The sequence below is a fragment of the Canis lupus genome, chromosome 6 (genome assembly GCF_003254725.2).
Source record: "Canis lupus dingo isolate Sandy chromosome 6, ASM325472v2, whole genome shotgun sequence".
In the NCBI taxonomy this organism is placed as follows: domain Eukaryota; kingdom Metazoa; phylum Chordata; class Mammalia; order Carnivora; family Canidae; genus Canis; species Canis lupus.
In genome coordinates this window covers 9,022,498-9,042,153 of record NC_064248.1, presented here as the reverse complement: position 1 = coordinate 9,042,153, position 19,656 = coordinate 9,022,498, and the positions used below count along the sequence as shown (strand labels likewise).

The 19,656-nt window shown below is 40.2% G+C and overlaps 1 protein-coding gene across 15 annotated transcripts in view; it reads right to left on the bottom strand.

The window, feature by feature from the left end:
• The window catches only part of ZCWPW1 (zinc finger CW-type and PWWP domain containing 1), a 75,592-nt gene that overhangs the window by 43,490 nt on the left and 12,446 nt on the right, over positions 1-19,656 (bottom strand). For 9 of the 15 annotated variants that reach the window (XM_049111123.1, XM_049111127.1, XM_049111124.1 and 6 more), the window contains 10 exons: positions 15,555-15,671; positions 14,720-14,840; positions 14,050-14,125; positions 13,540-13,689; positions 12,510-12,593; positions 11,816-11,882; positions 11,275-11,381; positions 2,193-2,253; positions 1,532-1,669; positions 323-793 (listed from right to left, as the gene is read on the bottom strand). In XM_049111123.1, coding sequence (XP_048967080.1) covers positions 486-793; positions 1,532-1,669; positions 2,193-2,253; positions 11,275-11,381; positions 11,816-11,882; positions 12,510-12,593; positions 13,540-13,689; positions 14,050-14,125; positions 14,720-14,840; positions 15,555-15,671 — 1,229 coding nt within the window. In that variant the 3' untranslated portion in view covers positions 323-485. Of the gene's footprint in view, positions 1-322; positions 794-1,531; positions 1,670-2,192; positions 2,254-11,274; positions 11,382-11,815; positions 11,883-12,509; positions 12,594-13,539; positions 13,690-14,049; positions 14,126-14,719; positions 14,841-15,554; positions 15,672-19,656 lie in introns of those variants that run through there. The other 6 variants (XM_049111130.1, XM_049111129.1, XM_049111131.1 and 3 more) reach the window with 3 other exon arrangements.

Genomic DNA, 19,656 nt, shown 5'->3' with positions numbered 1-19,656 from the left:
CATCAGAACCAGCATGTTCCGTGGGAAGTGCACAACCTCATTTAAGCATCTCCAACCACCTGACCCTGGACTGGTCACAATCACCTGAGGCGTGAAGAGATCTATAAGTTAGTGCTTTTCTCAAAGCCGCACACCTATTAAGGCTGAGCCCGGGTCTGAACCCAGACCTGCCCATCTTGACAGCCTCCTCCCAGAACTCGGGTGTCCCTGCCTTCCCAGATTCCTTTACTGTGCAGGCCTCCCACAGAAACAGGGATGCGCCACAGAGAGCGGAGCAGAGGGAGGGAAGCCAAAGGAGAGCATGTAGTTAGAGACAAACTACTTAAAGCAGTAACCTGTTTATTAACACATAAACACAGCTGTGACTGTGGCGATCAACAAACCCCACATGTAGCAGCTTCTCAGGGACCCTCTGAGGGGCTTTCTCTGCTGCTCACAGGGAAGGGGGTGAGAGAGCAGCAGGGAGGCAGGAGCACACAGCTAAGCTATTCCTCGAAGAAGGCCAAAGTGAACTCCCCGGGGTCGTCTCCACACTGCGGCTCCTCCAGCTGCTCTGGCTCTTTTCCAACATCTTCCAGGATTTGCTCCAGATCCAGGTCACTGAAGGCTTCATCGTCAGGAGGGACACTTCCAGCTTCCTGAAGACACTTCCAGCCTTCTGTCCCCATCACAGGACAAACCCCGAGATGAGCTGGTGGGGTCAGGCCCTTTGGTGCCATCCTAGCTTCTTTGTCCTCAGACAAGCTGATTACTGAGTCTTTGCTTTGGGGAGCTCTAAATTTTTTCTTAGGACCTACATGAAAAAGTGATATAACGGAGAGTCCTAATAGGCCATCTGGCCTTACCTTTTACAAGTTAAACTCCTAAATTCTCATTTCCAAAAACATCTCTGGGGAAGATGATTTTTCTCAATAGAAATAAAATAGGCTTCGGAGTTAGAAAGACCTGGATCCAAGCCATGGATAGCCATATGCTAGTCATGGGTCTTGAGCAAATTTTAAACCCTTTGACCCTTAGTCCCCTTATCTCTAAAATGGCAAATGTCTAGTCATAGAGATATTAAAAGAATTAAAGGGAACCAGCAAGGAGGCTCTATCTAGCCAGCCCATAGTAATACTCATTTTTTAAAATATTTTATTTATTTATTCATGAGAGACACAGGCTGAGAGAGAGAGGCGGAGACACAGGCAGAGGGAGAAGCAGGCTCCATGCAGGGAGCCCGATGTGGGACTTGATCCGGGGACTCCAGGATCACACCCTGGACTGAAGGCAGGCACTAAACCGCTGAGCCACCCAGGGATCCCCCATAGTAATACTCATTAGATGTCAGTTCCCTGTTCTTCACCATTCTCCTGTCCTTGGATCAAATCAAATAAAAAACCATTATGTTCTTATAGTGTGTGCTACACTCTACAATCTGAGATGCCTAATTTTTGTTCTTTTTAAAAAGAATGAGAAGCTTTAAAGTTAAGAAATGATCCAGGGAAGGGAGATACAGGCTTAAGCCTCATTTCCCATAGTTTTGCCTTACCTGGTTGGTCAGGCTCTGATTTCCCATGTCCTCCTTCTTTCCTTCCCATTATGAGTACAGGAGGAGCTGCAGATTCATTTCCCAGAGATCTCTTCAGTGTCTTCCTTTGCAGGGTCCCATCTTGTCCATCTGCTAGGCCTGTATCATCCCCACCCCCCATATGTAGAACATTTGTTTAGTTCTCTAAATGACAGCTCAGCAAAGGTCCATGGATTCCCCACAGTTAGTCTCTGCCCTACATCCTCTGCTCATCCTCAATCTAGTGAGTTCTCTCGGTTTCTTCCTTCCCTTTTCCCAAATATTTCACTCCCTCTCTTTCTCCCTCCTTCCCCCCCCCCCTTTTTTTTTTTTTTTTTTTTTTTTTGGTCCTGGATCTTCTTCTGATTATATTTTTCCTCATAGCCTGTCTTCTCCAGGAAGTCATCTTTCTTAGCTAAGAATTTAAGATATTCATTCCACCTTTAATCTAAGATTTTATAACCAGAACACAGAAGTGAGCAGGCTATTGCTTCCCTGATGACACTAGTAGGAACCTTAACCATTTTTAAATATTTTAGAGCTGAGATAGCCAGTAAGATCCAGTGACCTGTAGACCCCACCCACTGTCTGCTTCTGCCCTGCAGAATGGTAGCACATACCTGTTCCCAGCTGGCTTGCTTACCTCTTGCCTTGGGTTTTTTTGTCTGAATTCTGGCTGGCTTGGGACTGGGCAAAGTCGGGTCCTGAGAATGGGAGAGAAAAATAAAAAAATATAAATGAAGTCACATAATTGTGTTTTTAATAGGGTGGGATGCTACAGAAATGATAAGTGGAGTTAGGGAGTCAAACTGGGTTCCATGAGCCTGATACTGTTTAAATCAATAACAACAAAGATGAAACTATCCATCTTTTCCATTCTGTTTGGTATTAGTCAGTAGAAAGCTCTATGTACAAGAGAAGGAAATAAAGTTAGGCCATGAACATGATAAAAACTGGTAAATTAAAAACCAAACCAATAACCAGACTCTTAGTGTTGATCACTTCATCCTATATACCTGAAACTTATATAATGTTATAGACCAATTTTGCCTCAATAAAAAATAATTAAAAGAAAAAGTTTAAAAATCTATATTTCAGGACTTTCAGTTTCTGGTTCTATTTTTAAGGGATTTGGAAGTCACTACACTATTCTAACAACAAACAAAAAAACTGAACATACCAAAAAATGAACAACTCTTTTTGTATTGATACAAGAGGTGAGGACACAGGGCCACCAACCTACTATCCTCAAAACTGAAGGGGCAGAGAAGCAAATACAGGGAGTCATAGCTTACTGGAGCACAGACTCACAAGCAGAAGAACCAGCAGGTCTCACAAGAACCAATTCCAGGGCAGGAAAACCTCAACATACTAAATTGTTCAGTGCAGACAAGTCTAAGAGTTAAAAACTCCAGTGGTGCCCAGTCTTATAGGAGCTCCCAGACTTTTGTGAGCTTGACCTCTAGGAGGTCTCAAACCTCTGCTCAGGTTCTCACAGTAAGTATCAGAGAAAAATCTCCATGTTTCCATCAGGAGGAGGGCAAAGGAACCATTTTGAAATATACCAGAGCACTCTGTCCTGAAAAAGGCCTGCTCTCAAAAGAAACTAGTTAACCAGAGCCTAATCTACTGGGATATTCAGAGCCTGACTATCCAGAGGGAAGAGAATATTTAACCCCAGCCCACTCTAGCCATCTTGTCCCACCTAATGGGGGGAGAAAACACTAAGAAACACTGAGAAGTTCACAGTCTGGAGTAGGCTATTCATCAAAGACATGAGATATAGGATTACTTGGCTGGTTCAGTCAGAAGAGGGTACAACTCTTGATCTCAGGGTTGTGAGTTTGAGCCCTGTGTTGGGTATAGAGATTACTTAAATAAGTAAAAAAAAAATTTTAAAGAAAACAGACATGAGACCTAATAGTAGAACTAGAGAACACATACCCTTCCCTAGCCCTTACCACCACATTACTAAAGGCAAATTCAAATAATAAAAAATAAAAAAATAAAGGCAAATTCAGAAATTGGCATCTGGATGGCTCAGTTGGTTCAGTGTCTGACTCTTAATTTCAGCTCAGGTCATGATTCAGGGTTGTGGGATCAAGCCCAAGTCAGGCTTCATGCTCAGTGAAGAGTCTGCTTAAGATTCTCTCTCTCTTCCCCTGCCCCTCCCCCCACTCATGTTCTCTCTCCTTCTCCCCACCCCAAAATAAATAAGTAAATCTTAAAAAAATAAAAATAAAGGCATAATTTCCACAATAAAAGGCAAAATTTCAATTTCACCTGATACACTGTGTCTGGCAATCAAGAAAAAAACCACAAGGCATATCAAAAGGCAAAAAACACAATCTGAACAAATATCAAAACCAAACATGGCATGGAGTTAGACTGGAAACTGAAATCAAATATGATTAATATGCAAAGGGCTATAATGGATAAAGTGGCATGCAAAAACAGACAGGCAATGTAAGCAAAAGGATGAAAATCCTAAGAAAGAATCAAAAGGAAGTGCTACAGATCAAAAACACAGTAATAGAAATGAAGAAAATGCTTTGATGGGCTTATTAGTAAACTAAACACAGATGAGGAAAGAATCTCTGAGCATGAGGATATCTCAACATAAACCTTTGAAGCTGAAAAGCAAAGGGAACAAAGACCAAAGGGAAAAAAAAAGAGCAATATACCCAAGAACTATGGAACAACTATAAAATGTGTAACATATGCACAATGGGAATACCAGAAGGAGAAGGAAAAAAGAAACCCAAGAAATACTGAAAATAATAATGACTGAGAAGTTTTTCAAATTCATGTCAGATACCAAACCACAGATTTAGGAAGCTCAGAGAACACCAAAAAGGATAAATTCCAAATAACCACATGTAATTTCCAAATAAGGCAATTCCTTAAAAGATATTTTTGAGCTACAGAAAATCAAAAAGCCCTGAGAATTAAGGAGTGCACTTGTTGTGATGAGCATCGGATGATGTATGGAAGTGCTGAGTCACTAGATTATACATTTGAAATTAATACATACTATATGTTAACTACCTGGAATTTAATAACCTTTTTTAAAAAGGAAAAAAAAAGAAAAAATCCTGGAAGAGGCCAAAGGAAAAGAACACCTTACCAGAAATGCTAAGGAAGGGGAGAAGATAGTTCAGTTAAAAACTGTGTAAATAAAATATAAAATGCTCAGTTAAAAACAGTTGCAGAGTGGGGAGGGCACCTGGGTGGTTCAGTTGGTTAAGCATTCAATTCTTGGTTTTGGCCCAGGTCATGGTCTCAAGGTTGTGAGACCAAGCCCCAAGTCTGGCTCCACTCCAAATATGCAACCTGCTTAAGATCCTCTCTCCCTCTCCCTCTGCCCCTCCCTACACACATGCTTTCTCTCTCACTAAAAACAAAACAGAAAACCACTTGAGGGGTGCCTGCCTGGCTCATTGGTAGAACATAAGACTCTTGATCTCGGGGTTGTAGGTTTGAGCCCCATATTGGGTAGAGATTACTTAAAATATTTTAAACACTTAGGGCATAAAAAGAGTAGAAAACAAAAATAGGAAGAAATAACAAGGGCAACACATAGAAAACAGTAACAAATATTGTAGATATTAACCCAACTATATTAATAACTACTTTTTATAGTAGTTATTATAGTTATTATAACTATTTATAATGGCCTAAATGCACCAATTATAAGACACAGATTGTTAGAGTGGGATTAAAAAACAAGACCAAACTACATGTTGCCTACAAGAAGTCTACTTTAAACATAAAGATATATATGTATTATAAAAGTAAATAGAAAAATACACCATGCTAACATCAATCAAAAGAAAACAGGAGTAGCTATGTTCATTTCAAACAGAGCAGACTTCAAGGCAAGGAAAGTTATCAGGGATAAGGAACAGCACTATGTAATGATAAAGGGATCAATCCAAGAACACATACAATCCTTAAAGTGAGCCTAAAAACAGAGCACCAAACTACATAAGGCAAAAAAATGAAAGAACTGCAAAAAGAAATAGCTGAATCCACTATCATAGTTGGAGACTTCAACACCATTCTATCAAAAATGGATAGATCCATGGATACAGGTAGAATATCAGGAAGGACATAGTTGAATTCAATAATATCATCAGTCAATGGATATAAGTGACATCTACAAATTACTTCATTGTATTCAACAACAGCAGAATACATATTCGTCTCAAGCCCATATCAAGCATTCACCAAGACTGATCACATTCTGAGCCATGAAACAAAACTTAACATATTTAAAAGAATAGAAATCATACAGCATCTGCTCCCACACCACAATGGAGTTAAACTAGAAATCAGTAACAGAAAGATAACCAAAAAAGTCCCCAAATACATGGAGATTAAATAACACACTTCTAAATAACCCAGGGGTCAAAGAAGAAATCTCAAGAGAAATTTTTAAATATTTAGCTAAAAGAAATTTAAAATATGAACTAAATGAAAAGGAAAACACAATTTATCAGAATTTGTGGGATACAGGAAAAGAAGTATTTAGAGGGAAATTTAGCACTGAACACATATATTTGAGAAGAAGAAAGACCTAAGATCAGCACATATATTAGGAAAGAAGAAAGAACTAAAATCAATAGTCTAAGTTTCAACCTTGGGAAACTAGAAAAAGAAGAGCGAGTTAAGTCCAAAGTGAGCTGAAGAAAAGAAATAATAAGAATTGGAACAGAAATTGATGAGATTATGAGAACAGGTAATTAGTAGATAAAAATCGATGGAACAAAAAAACTAGTTCTTTGAAAAGATCAATAAATTGATAAGCCTTTAGCCAAGCTAAGAAAGCAGAAGGAGGAAACAAATGACTAATATCAGAAAATATACTACAGAGTCCATGAACATTAAAAGGATAATAAAGGAATATTATGAATAATTCTATGCAAACAAATTTGTTAACCAAGAGGAAATAGACCAATTCCTTAAAAGATATAACCCATCTAAACTCACACAATCTGAATAGATCTATATCTATTAATGAAGTTGAATCAGTAACAGCCAACATTCCGAGACAGAAAGCACCAGGCCCATGGGTTCACTGGTGAATTCTACCAAACATTTAGGGAAGAAGTGATACCTATTCTCTATAATCTCTTTCAGAGAAAAGAAGCAGAGAGAATACTTTCTAACTCATTCTGAGACCATCATTACCTGAATACTAAAATCAGACAAAGATATTACAAGAAAACTACAGATCAATATCTCTTATGAAAAGAGATGCAAAAGTCCTCAACAAAATATTAGTAAATTAAATCCAACAATGTATAAACAGAATTATACACCATGACCAGGTGGGATTTATTCAAGGCATACAAGACCAGTTTGGCATTTGAAAATAATAACTAATATAGGGGATCCCTGGGTGGCGCAGCGGTTTGGCGCCTGCCTTGGCCCAGGGCGCGATCCTGGAGACCCGGGATCGAATCCCACGTCGGGCTCCCGGTGCATGGAGCCTGCTTCTCCCTCTGCCTGTGTCTCTGCCTCTCTCTCTCTCTCTGTGACTATCATGAATAAATAAATAAAATCTTTAAAAAAAATAATATAATCTATCACATCAATGGCCTAAAAAAGAAAAATCACATGATCATAAAAATAGATATAGAAAAAGCACTTGAGGGATCCCTGGGTGGCGCAGCGGTTTGGCGCCTGCCTTTGGCCCAGGGCGCGATTATGGAGACCCAGGATCGAGTCCCACGTCGGGCTCCCGGTGCATGGAGCCTGCTTCTCCCTCTGCCTGTGTCTCTGCCTCTCTCTCTCTCTCTCTCTCTCTCTCTCTCTGTGTGACTATCATAAATAAATAAAATTAAAAAAAAAGAAAAAGCACTTGACTAACAATCCAATTCCTGTTTACAGTCAAAAGTTTAAGTAAAGTAGGAATAGAAAGTAACCTCCTCAATTTGACAAAGAATATTTACAAACAACTTATACTAATATCATACTTAATGCTGAGAAACTAGAAGCCTTTCCCCTAAGATCAGGAACAAGGCAAGGATATCCCCTCTTATCACTCCTTTTCAACATCATATTAGAAGTTCTAGCTAATGCAGTAAGACAAAAAAATAAAGGTATAGATAGGAGGAAGAAATAAATACAGACCCTTAAACAATGCTGGAGTTAGGGGTGCTGACCCCTCACACAGTGGAAAATCCGTGTATTACTTTTGACTTCCTCAAAATTTAACTACTAATAGCCTACTGTTGACTGGAAACCTTACCAATAACACAGATGATTCACATGTATTTTATACATTATATGCATTATATACTGTATTCTTACAATAAAAGTAGAGAAAATAAAATATTAAAATCATAAGAAAGAGAAAATATATTTACAGTACTGAACTAAATTTATGGGGGAAAAATCCACATATACGTGGACTCACATAGTTCAAACCCATTCAAGGGTCAACTGTAAAACTGTCTTTGTAGATAACATAATCATCTATATAAAAAATCCAAGAGAATCAACAAAAAGTCCACAACTAATAAACATTTATAGCAAAGTTGCAGGATACAGGTTCATATGTAAAAGCCAATCACTTTCTTATACACCAGCAATGAACAAGTGGAATTTGGTATTTAAAGCACAATATCATTTAGAGCAGCATCATAACATTTAAATACTTACATATAAATATAACAAAATATCTATAAGATCTATATGAGTAAAACTACAAAAACTCTGTTGAATAAAATCGAAGAACTAAATAGATAATCCATGTTTGTGGATAGAAAGACTTAATATTGTCAACAGTTAGTTTTTCCCAACTTGATACAGAGTCAATGCAATTCCAAACAAAATCTAAGCAAGTTATTTTGTAGATATCAACAAACTGATTCTACAGTTACATGGAAAGGCAAAAGATCGAGAATAGCCAACACAATACTGAAGAAGGACAAAGCTGGAGGACTGACCCTAGCCAACTTTAAAAGTTACTATAAAGCTATGGTAATCAAGACAGTGTGGAATTGGCAAAAGAACAAGTAGGTCAATAGGATAGAATAGAGAGCCCAAAAACAGACCCACATAAAAATAGTCAGCTGATCTTTGACAAAAGAGCAAAAAGAGCAGTCTTTTCAACAAATATGCTGGAACAACTAACTGGTCATCCACATGCCAAAAAATGAACCTAGACATAAACCTTACACCCTTCACAAAAATTAACTCAGAACTTATTATAATTTTACAAAAGTAAAATGATAAAACTCCTAGAAGATAACATAGGAGAAAACATAGATAACCTTGAATATGGCAATGACTTTTTATATACAACACCAAAGGCATGATCCATGAAAGAACAATTAATAGGCTGACTTCATTAAAATTAAAAACTTCGTTCTGCAAAAGACAATGTCAAGAGAATGAGAAAATCAGCCACAGACTGGGAGAAAATACCTGTAAAAGACATATCAGCCAGAGGACTGTTACCTAAATACAAAGAACTCATCAAACTCAAAAAGAAGACAATAAACAACCCAATTAAATAAATGGACCAAACACTTTAATGGGCACATCACCAAAGAAGTATACAGATGGCCAATAGAAATATGAAAAGATGCTCTAGATCATATGTTATCAGAGAAATGCAAATTAAAACAACAAAATACCACTGCACACCTATTAGAATGGCTAAAATCTAGAACATTAACAACACCAAATACTAGCAAGGATGTGGAATGACAGGAAATCTCATTCAGTGCTGATGAGAATGCAAAATGGTATATCCACTGTGGAAGACAGTTTGGTATTCTCTTACAAAATTAAACATGCTCGGGAAGCTTGGGTGGCTCAGCAGTTGAGCGCTTGCCTTTGGCTCAGGTCGTGATCCTGAAGTCCTGGGATCAAGTCCCACATCAGGTGCCCTGCATGCAGCCTGCTTCTCCCTCTGCCTCCCTCTCTGTGTCTCTGATGAATAAATAAATAAAAATATTTTTTGGGGATCCCTGGGTGGCGCAGCGGTTTGGCGCCTGCCTTTGGCCTAGGGCGCGATCCTGGAGACCCGGGATCGAATCCCACGTCGGGCTCCCGGTGCATGGAGCCTGCTTCTCCCTCTGCCTGTGTCTCTGCCTCTCTCTCTCTCTCCTCTGTGACTATCATGAATAAATAAATAAAATCTTTAAAAAAAAAAAAAAAAAAAAATATTTTTTAAAAAACTAAACATGCTCTTACCATAAAATCCAGCAATCAAGTTCCTTGGTATTTACCCAAAGGAGTTGAAAACTTATGTTCTCACAAAAACCTGTATGCAGCTGTTCATAGCAGCTTTATTCATAATTGTCCAAATTTGAAAGCAACCAAGATATCCCTCAGTAAGTGAATGGATAAATAAACTTGGTACATCCAGGAAATGGAAAAATTCAGAGGAAAAAAAGATACAAGCTACAAAGCCATACAATTCCAAACAAAAGACATGAAGGAAACTTAAATGCATACTTCTTAGAAGCCAGTCTGAATAGGGTACACACCACATGATTCCAATTATATGACGTTCTGGAGAGGGCAAAACTATTGAGACAATAAAAAGATCAGAGGTTGTTGGGGCACCTGGGTGGCTCAGTCAGTTAAAGATCTGCCTTCAGCTCAGGCCATGATCCCAGAGTCCTGGGATCAAGCCCCATGTTTGGCTCCCTGCTCAGTGGGGAGTCTGCTTCTCCCTCTGCCCCTCCTCCTGTGCATGTGCACAATGAGACTCACTGTCTCTCAAATAAATAAATAAGTAAAATCTTAAAAAAAAAAAAAAGCTCAGGGGTGGTCAGGGGTTTTGAGGAGGGGGTGAATAGGTAGAGCACACAGGATTTTTAGTGCAGTGAGAATACTTCGTATGATCCTATAATGATGTATACATATTGTTCTGTTTGTCCAAACCCACAGAATATAACTCCAAGAATGAACCCTAATGTAAACAATGGACTTTACATAATTACAATGTGCCAATGTAGGTTCATCAACTATAAACAAATACAGCACTCCAGTGTGGGTGTTGATAATGCGAAAGGTTATGCATGTGTGGAGACAGGTGGGATACAGGAACTCTCTACTTTTCTCTCCATTTGGTTGTGAACCTACAACCACTCTTTTAAAAAGTCTTTAAGTGTTTTTTTTTAAATTGTATTTCAGGCTGGGGCACCTGAGTGGCTCAGTTGGTTAAAGCATCCAACTCTTGGTTTCAGCTCAGGTCATGATCTCAGGGTCATGAGATCAAACCCTACATCAGGCTCCACACTCAGAGTGGAGTCAGCTTAGGATTCTCTCTCCCTCTCCCTTCCCTCCCACACACTCTTTCTCTCAAATACATAAATCTCTAAAAAATGTTTTTAAATCTATATTTCATATGCTTGAAAAGAGCCTAAGGAGACATGTGAATGAATATTAAGACATGTAAGGTTAAGTGTCCACACAGGGGAGGACTGAGAGTGAAGAGAGGCAACCTGCTATTCTCTGAAATTACTACAGTAAGAATCAAAGACTACATTAGGAACTGAGATGATAATAAGAAATAAGTTCCTAGAAATGTGAGATACTAGAGAAAATAACTGAGGAAAGAGGAGAGTCTCCTTCCCTGGAGACCCCTAAGACATAAGACCCACCCTGAGGCAGGCCTGGATGCTTCCCTAGTTATAAATCCATGCCAACCAGACATCCTACAGGAATCTCCTAAAAGCAATCCCCAAGATCAATCTTACTTTTTTCTCTTCTTCTTCCTCCTCCAACCCCTCCTCCTCCAACTCTGACTCTTCCTCTTCTTTCTCTAAGCAGGAGTCTGGGCTGTTAGCCCTAGAAAGCATTAAGTCTAGAAAGGAATTGGAAGGAAACGTTAAAGAATTTACCCAATAAATTAGATGATGAGTTAATGGCACTGATCCCAGAGAAGCAGTCTTCTAACTCTGCCTTTCATGTCCCAGTGGCATTTTCTCCATAAAATGTGGCCCTAGATTAACATGGCTTCAGTTTTTCCAAAGTCTCACCACTTGTCAACATGCACACTCCCTCCCCATCCTCCTTTTCTCTCCATTCCTTTCTTCCCCCATCCATCTATCCATCTATCCATCCATCCACCCTGGACACTTGGTCAATGGCATTCATGAAGGTCCTCCTATTAGAAAATCCAGAATTATGCAGATAACAATGAATATAAAATAAAGGTTCAGTTGCTGCCATCAGGAAGGACCTCCCTCTCTATGTCGTTTTACCACCCTCTCTAGTCCTCATCTTCCTAGATCCTACCTTTTCCTTCCTCACTACTGTCAGATCCATTGTATCGGCTCCGGAAACCAAACAAGTTAACCCGTTCCTGAGGGAACCAAGAAACAAAAGCATCATCCACTACTGTCCAAGGGATGACTTTTGCCTTCTGTCTTCAAGACTTTAGTTATGGACTTTATATTCATATTCCATGTCATTTTTACTTGAAATTTCATGTTCTGTTTATCACAATCTGTGTAAAGATTAACTATTATAATACATAATATTATCTTTATATTATATATATTATATATTTATGTTTTATAATTAGATGCCATAGATTATAATGTCTTTTTCCAGTTTACTTATAATTCAGTTTGTCATTCTCTACCATATCCCCTAAGGCAGAATTTGAGAGTAAACACTGACCCTGCATAAAATAGAGGTTAAGCCACATACATCTGACATCTAAAGTTAAATTGGGAGGTAGGATGCCACCTGCTACAAACTGTTTCTATGTAGGATGAGAGAAGATCCCATTTGTCCAAGGGTAGGGAAAAGAATAAATGATTTAAGGAGTCAAGGGAATCTGGCCTGGGAAGAAAAGACTAATTCTAAGACTAAAGAATGGGTGATGGGGAAGGACAAGCCACTTTTCTGTAGTAGAGACTATATGCTTTTCTTTGTGTCCAAAGTCCCAAAGAGGAGCAGGTGTGTGGCCTGAACACTCTCCTACCTGAATACTGATCTGTTCTGCCTCTTGAGCCATCATCAGGGCTGCCCCCAGTTTCTGGTTGCAGTCCTTGTTCCTGCACTTTTTCTGAAATAGAGGAAGATTAGAATCAATGATAAATATTAAAGAAGTGACTCCAACATAGAGTTACTCACCAGACATGATCTTTAACTACGTTTATTTCTGGTTCCTGATATTAATATGATACTCCCATTCTTAATCTTTTGAGTTTAGAGACATAATCTCTCTTATCCCCCATGACAAACCTGTTACCAACCCCTAGCAATACTGTCAACCAACATTTTGATGTCCTCACCAAAGTGAATCCCATGGAAATATGGAGAGGCAAGATTTTAGGAGTCAGATGATTCCACTTTTAAGCTTCTCACAAGTTTCTTCAGATACAGCTGCTTGATTTTATACAGCCTGATTTTTGAAGGTCTCAGAGCTGCTGGGTCTCTGCTCATTTCTAAGGCTGGTTGAACCCAAAGTGATTATAGGCAGTGATTATTAGTTCATTCAGTGGTTCTCAACCAGGGGAGGTTTTGCCTCCCAGAAGGTACTTGGCAATATCCAGAGATAATTTTTTTGGTTGTCACAACTGAAACCAAGGACAATAGCACCCCCTGGCCTGGCCAGATGTCAGGTGAGCCCAGGTATGCTGTGCTTAACATGCTAAAATACACAGGACAGCCTTCCACAACAAAGAATGTCAATGGTACCAAGACTGAGAAAACCTGATTAATATGTGCCCTCATTTCTGCCACACCTGCCTTTGCTAAACTTTAGAAAACAGTAGTCTTTAGGAAGACTCTCTACCTGCAAGCAAGGAAAGAGATTAAGAAAAATCATTATCCTGCTGCAATCCTGGTAGAAAGAAGACTCCCTCATGAATAACCTCACCCTTGGTCACTTGGTCCGATATGGGACTTTCTCTCATCACAGCTTCCCCTGGGAGAAAATCAGGTTTGATAAAGGGCAGATTTAGTTTTCAGGTTCCCTGTATTACAACTGACCCCCAAGGATTGCTTACCACTCCAGCTAGCTCCAGGGACAGTTCCTGGAAGTTCTTTAGCATGTTGACTGGGATCCAAGCACGAGAGACTGTTTCTCCAAAAAATGTCACATGGTATTTAGACTGAAATAAAAAATGGCCTCTTGTCCTTCTCCTTGCTTTGACCCTCTAGCCAGAAAAGATGGGGAAAGAACTGAGGATTTACAGGGAAGGAGGTGTTGGGCCTCATGTGATGTCATAAACCTTACCCCATCTCAGCCCACTATTCTTCCATCCTGATCTCAGGAATCCTAACCAAAGCATATTTATCAGAACTATAAATGTCCTAGTGATGATTAAATATTTAATTAGATACAAGTTTGTTTCTATATGTGGGTATTTATTTCTGTGTTTGTCACTCTAGCTAAAAGTGTGTTTCTGCTCATACCTGCTGGCTATATCTGTTTCTAACCCTGCACACCTGTTAGGATGGATTTGTTCATCCACTTTGGCCTGAATACCTTCCTACCCTGATGTAAGAAAACTTACCGGCAGGGAATCAAGATGAGAAGCAAAAAGAAAATATTCCCCCAGGTCAGGATCAGATTCTACCATGCCTGGCCACCTGGGGAAAACAGTTATATGAACATAACACAAACTCATCAATACACATGTACAGAAAGGGGCAATATGTTTTGCAAACAAAGGATCTCAAAGATAGATGTGTCCCCCTGCTGTCACCCCAGTAGTCCTACCAAATGACTAAAATGACTTCTATCAGTGTACAAAGAAACTCAAAATCTTCCTAGTAAGAATATTTTACCCCTGGTAGGCCTTCCATCAACCCTGAGAAAAAATCTTCTGACTAGGGACATCTCCAAAGAAAAAACTATCCTACCCTTCTTCGTTCTACTTCATATATCTCTCATATCTCAATATTTTAAAAATGCCTTAAAAGCCACCTTCCTTTTTCTACTCACAGAGGGTAGAATTGTCAGAACTTTTTTCCCAGGGAGATACCACCTCTACTGTGAAACCTCTAGAAAATGTGTTCTTTCAAAGCCTCCAAGCTCAGTACTTTATCTTTTCCTTCACCCCATGTTCTTTCTAAAGCAGGTACTATTTCCATTATAAATGCTTTCTATTTCCTTCCCTCTCTGCTTTAATCTACCACTTCCAAGTTCATGAAGGATGCTTTGACTATACCATGGTGCCCTACCAGGGGTAACCATATTGCTTGGCCCAGATGATGGATCCTGGAATGTAGGAAGCATAGGCCACATCACTCTCACGCCCTGTCCAGGACTCCTCTGGGATGTCACAGTGATTATACTTCAAGTCTGGCAAAAGAGAGAAGGAATGAAGGGAAGAAAAGAACCTCACTAGGTAAACATCTGGATGAGGGCAGAAGAGAGGACAAGAATATGCAGAGGTAGGACCAAAAGGGCACCTGGGAGACAGTCATAGAGGAAGAACAAAGACCCATGGAGGAAGCACAGCTACAGCAAGAGCAGGAGTGCTGCCTCCTCGTACTTTACAGAAAGAGATTCCAAACTTCTGCCTATATCCCACATTATCTGACCCTTCTTTCATCTTCATAACACCAGGACAGCAATTCCTCTGAGACTCTATTATCTGTAAAAATAATTGGGTTGGGCTATACCATCATAATCTCTTCCAAACGGTTTCAAACATTCTCTAGGCTCTCTCTCACCTGTTTTCTCTTCATATATCCTATATCCCTTCTTATCCAACAATCTAATCAGGACTAACTAGATCAGACTAATGCTGAAGAATGTAGACTTCACTCAGAATCTATGTTTAGATCCCAGGGCCTTCACACAACATAACTCTTCAGGGTGTCTTCTTCTAGCCCATTATGACAGATTTACCTTGATGTGATATGATGGTCCCTTTCCCTCTCCCAAACACTACAAGGACCCCTGGAGTTATAACTACATTTATGACATATTTAATCTAAGGGATACATACAGAAAAAGAAAAGAAGAACCATTATAGAATAAAAAGAAAAAAAAATCTCCAGTCCTTTCTACCTGTATTCTGATCACAGGACCAATCATCTGGAAGCACTGAAGGGTCAATGTTTCCACAAAGCCGCCTCCACTTCTCACAGTTTGGAGAGGAGCACTGGACCCAAACAAGACATTGGCCTATGAGAAGAAAAAAAAACTGCAATGAAACAAAAATATGCCCTTCCTTCTTCAGTCCAAATAAAATCAGTGTATACCCTCCAAAATCACATAGCCTTAAGGACCAACTAGTCTAATCCTAGATTTATAAATGGGAAAGCTAAGGTCAGAGAAGATAACTGGCTTGCTGAATATCAGTATAAATTGGTGGCAGAGCTGAACTTGGACCCCAGGTCTCACATCTCAATCTTTCTCCTATGCCATACTATCATCTCTCCTTCCTCCAGAGGGGGGGAGGGGGAGAGTATTTCCTGTATTGATAGTTCTCGAAAAGTTTGGCCACCATCTTTCTGGCAAGTACCTCGTTCTCTGCTGGCCTGTTACTACTGGAAAGTTCTTCTGAAGGGCTAACCAGTATCTCTTTTGTGTACAACATCCAGAGTTCCTATCTGAATACCAGCTGATTTACCTGTCACCAAATTGCTAAGTTGCAGTCTTTGGGACCAACAGCCCTAAGTTTACCCCTTTCCAAAAAAACACAGATGTCTATCAACTTAACCAACTATTTACTTCAGGCCTTGCTCAAAGGCTAAGCATTCATTTATCCATTACCTTCCAAACCCTTATCCCCACCTTTCTTTATCCCAACATCTGTTAAGTTGACCCAATGCCTCTCACAGGCTCTCCTCTCTCCGTCCTAAATCCTTCCACTATGTTCTTTGGAATTCTAGACAAGAACAACAAAAAGTCCACATACCTTCAATTTCTTGTCTAAAACATCCATCTCCTTTTTGAAACCTGGTGATGCACTAATGACACTGCCCCAAACTGATCTTACCCCGCCCCACCCACAGCCCTCTAAGTGGACTCTGTTCCCTCTCTCATACCCCAGGCCAGAGACTGGGGTCAGCATCATCCTTACTCATCACCACTTCCAGACCACTACGCTCTTCCTTTCTGTAAAAACCCTTCTTCCCTTGAGGTTCAGTAAGTTCACTTGCCCACTGTCAATTTTACCTTTCAGGCATGAATATAAGGGATGCCCTCCATCCCCCTGAAATCAGCCCTCAGAGAAGCAGTTGACTTATACTTGGGTCCTTTCAAAGTAGCTCATACTATGGTATCATGTTCAGAATTTTCCTATTTTGAAGAAAAAAGTACTGGTTGGGAATGATATATTAGTCTGAAAAGACAGCTGCAGAGCCTGGGAAGCACAGGTGCGTGTGGTACCACAGCAGTCACTGTGCGCCACTGAAACCTGTGTCTCCAGTGCTGCTAGTAGGTGAGGCATGCAGTGATGGGCAGCCATGCTACCTGGGGCCTGGCTTCTTCTAAACTGCGTGCTCAGGCAGTACCCACGCCCCCACCAGGGGTCACCACCCTCATCCTACAACAGCAAGGAAGCCCAGCCCAAACAGATCTATATCTTCTGCTTCAGCAGCCAGAGAAAGTTGAGCAAGGACCAAACAGAAAGACTAAGATTCAGAGTTAGAAGCAGGGGCAACTAGGCTATCAACAGAGAGCTCCTGTGGACCTGACTCAGGCACTGACCTCCTGTGAGGGTGTCCACCAAGCCAGCCCTGCCTCTAGGCCAATGGACATGAACAGTGGTGGCAGGACTCGGCACTGGCCCATCTGGCCCAGGTCTGCTGGAACCAGATGTGCTGGCTTCCTACCTGGGTTTTCTTTTGGTTACTATGTGCTGGCATCTTATGTCTTTGATATGATAATAAAATCTGGAAACTTTGTATAATTAAAAACAAAACAATACCATCTAAAAAAGCCAAACCAAACCAAGAAGACAGCTGCCAATAACAGTTTTTGATGTAGAGGGAACCTAGCAAGACTAGGAAAAAGAGTGGGAGAAGGGGTCAGGGATCATACAAGTAAACACAGATCAATAAAATAAATGATTGTGAAAGTAATAAATATTCATGAGCAAATGAATGGGTAAAAGTTATCCTAATGATGTAAAACTAGGTATTCATGGCTTGGGATAAAATTTCCAATGACAGCAACAGAGTTCTTTAAAGTTTCAAATAACTTAGAAGAAAGGAAGATGTGCTCCAGAAAACCAAGGCTCACAACACAGCGCTATGATAATAAAGACTGACATCACATACACACAAAGAACATCTCAGTGGACACCCATTTCCTTGGGTTCTGTGATCCCTTCTCCTTCTCCTTATCTTTCTGGCAGCTCCCTCCTCATTCTCCACTCAGTCTCCAAATGTTGGGGTGCCAAAGCCCAGTCACAGGCCTTTGCTCCCATGCTATACTTTCTCCTGAGGTGAGCTCACCCATTGCTAGAGGTTTGAAACCTATCTACACCTGACTATCTACAGATGAATAAATACTTCTAGCTTTTGTTCTAAGCTCCAGATTCCCTACGGCCACCTCACTCTTTGACATTATCATTTGGATGTCTCACAAAGATCTTAAACCTAACAGGCCCAAACCCAAATAAATGCTTGATCTTATCCCACAAATCTGTTCTTCCTCCACTTTTCCCCATCTTCTCCCAAGCAACTGCTTAAGCCAGAAACAAATGATCTTTAACATACTCTCACCTCTCTCTCACCCAATATCCAATTCATTACCAAGTTCTGACAAGTTACCGCTAAAACATATCTTAAAACCATCCACTTCTGTCTCCACTTTCATCATCCTCATCTAAGCCACCAGAGTGCCTAATCCTAGGACTCACTCGTCTACTCTTGTCCCTACATACTTCATTCTCCAATTAATCACCAAAGGGAGTCTTTTAAAACATTAATTTGATGACATTGCTCCCCTGGTTAAGACTCATCGGTGGCTTCCCACTGTGCTCAGGATAAAACCCTCACTTTGTACATTCATCCAGAACCACTTCTCTGCCTCACTTCGCCTTGCTCTCTGAACTCCAATCACAATGACTTCCTTCTAATATCTGCAATATGCCAAACTGCACTCTCCCTAAACTCTTTCTCCTACTTCTGCTCCTCCTTCAGATTTCTGCTTAAAGGCCATCTCCTCACAGGTGCATTCTCTGACTGGCCCAATCTTGATTAGGTCTCCCTTATTTCCTGTGATGACACTCCATTCTTTTCCCTCACTTCACAAATATTGATTGTATTTATCAGATACTGTCATTTCTTCTTCCTACTCCAGGAGGACTCTCCTGTCCCTGGAAACTGGAAGAAACAGGAAGAGCAGTTCATTTATAGCCAAAGGCTTACACATTCCTCACAATCACAACTCCACTCAATGAGCACTGCCTAAGAAGTGGACTTTCTATCTCCCAGTGAAAATACAATCCTTGCCCTAATACCAAGAGGTGTGGGAGATGGAACACCACCTCCCAGACCACCCAACTGCCCAAATAAAACTTACATCTCTGGCTCCTTACGTTATCATGTCATTAAACATGCGAAGCGGTTTATTGTCTTGGACTATCTTGTGTGATATCTAGAGTTTTCTTTCAAGTATGTACAAGCCTGTTTTTGGTGTAAACCTGTTTTCCCTCTAGACTGTTAAGTGTACTTATTTTCAGAATTTTAAACATATTAACATATGGTCTGATCTCTTTTATTTCTCATTCTAAAATTTCCCACAGGGCAGCCCCAGTGGCGCAGCGGTTTAGCGCCGCCTGCAGCCCGGGGTGTGATCCTGGAGACCCAGGATCGAGTCCCACATTGGGCTTCCTGCATGGAGCCTGCTTCTCCCTCTGCCTGTGTCTCTGCCTCTCTCTCGCTCTCTCTGAATGAATAAATAAATAAATCTTTAAAAATAAAATAAAATAAAATTTCCCACAATTATCATGGTTATTGCCTATATTTGTTTATTACCTAATACACTAAAACCGTAACTTCTACGAAAGGATGGATTATCTATTTTGGCGACCACTCTATTTCCAATACCTAGTGTGATGCCTAGAATAGACTATAAGGCATTAATATCTATTGTTAAAAGAATAAATAAATCTATACCCCTGCTTATCTTCCCTCCTTCCAATCTCAAATGCTGA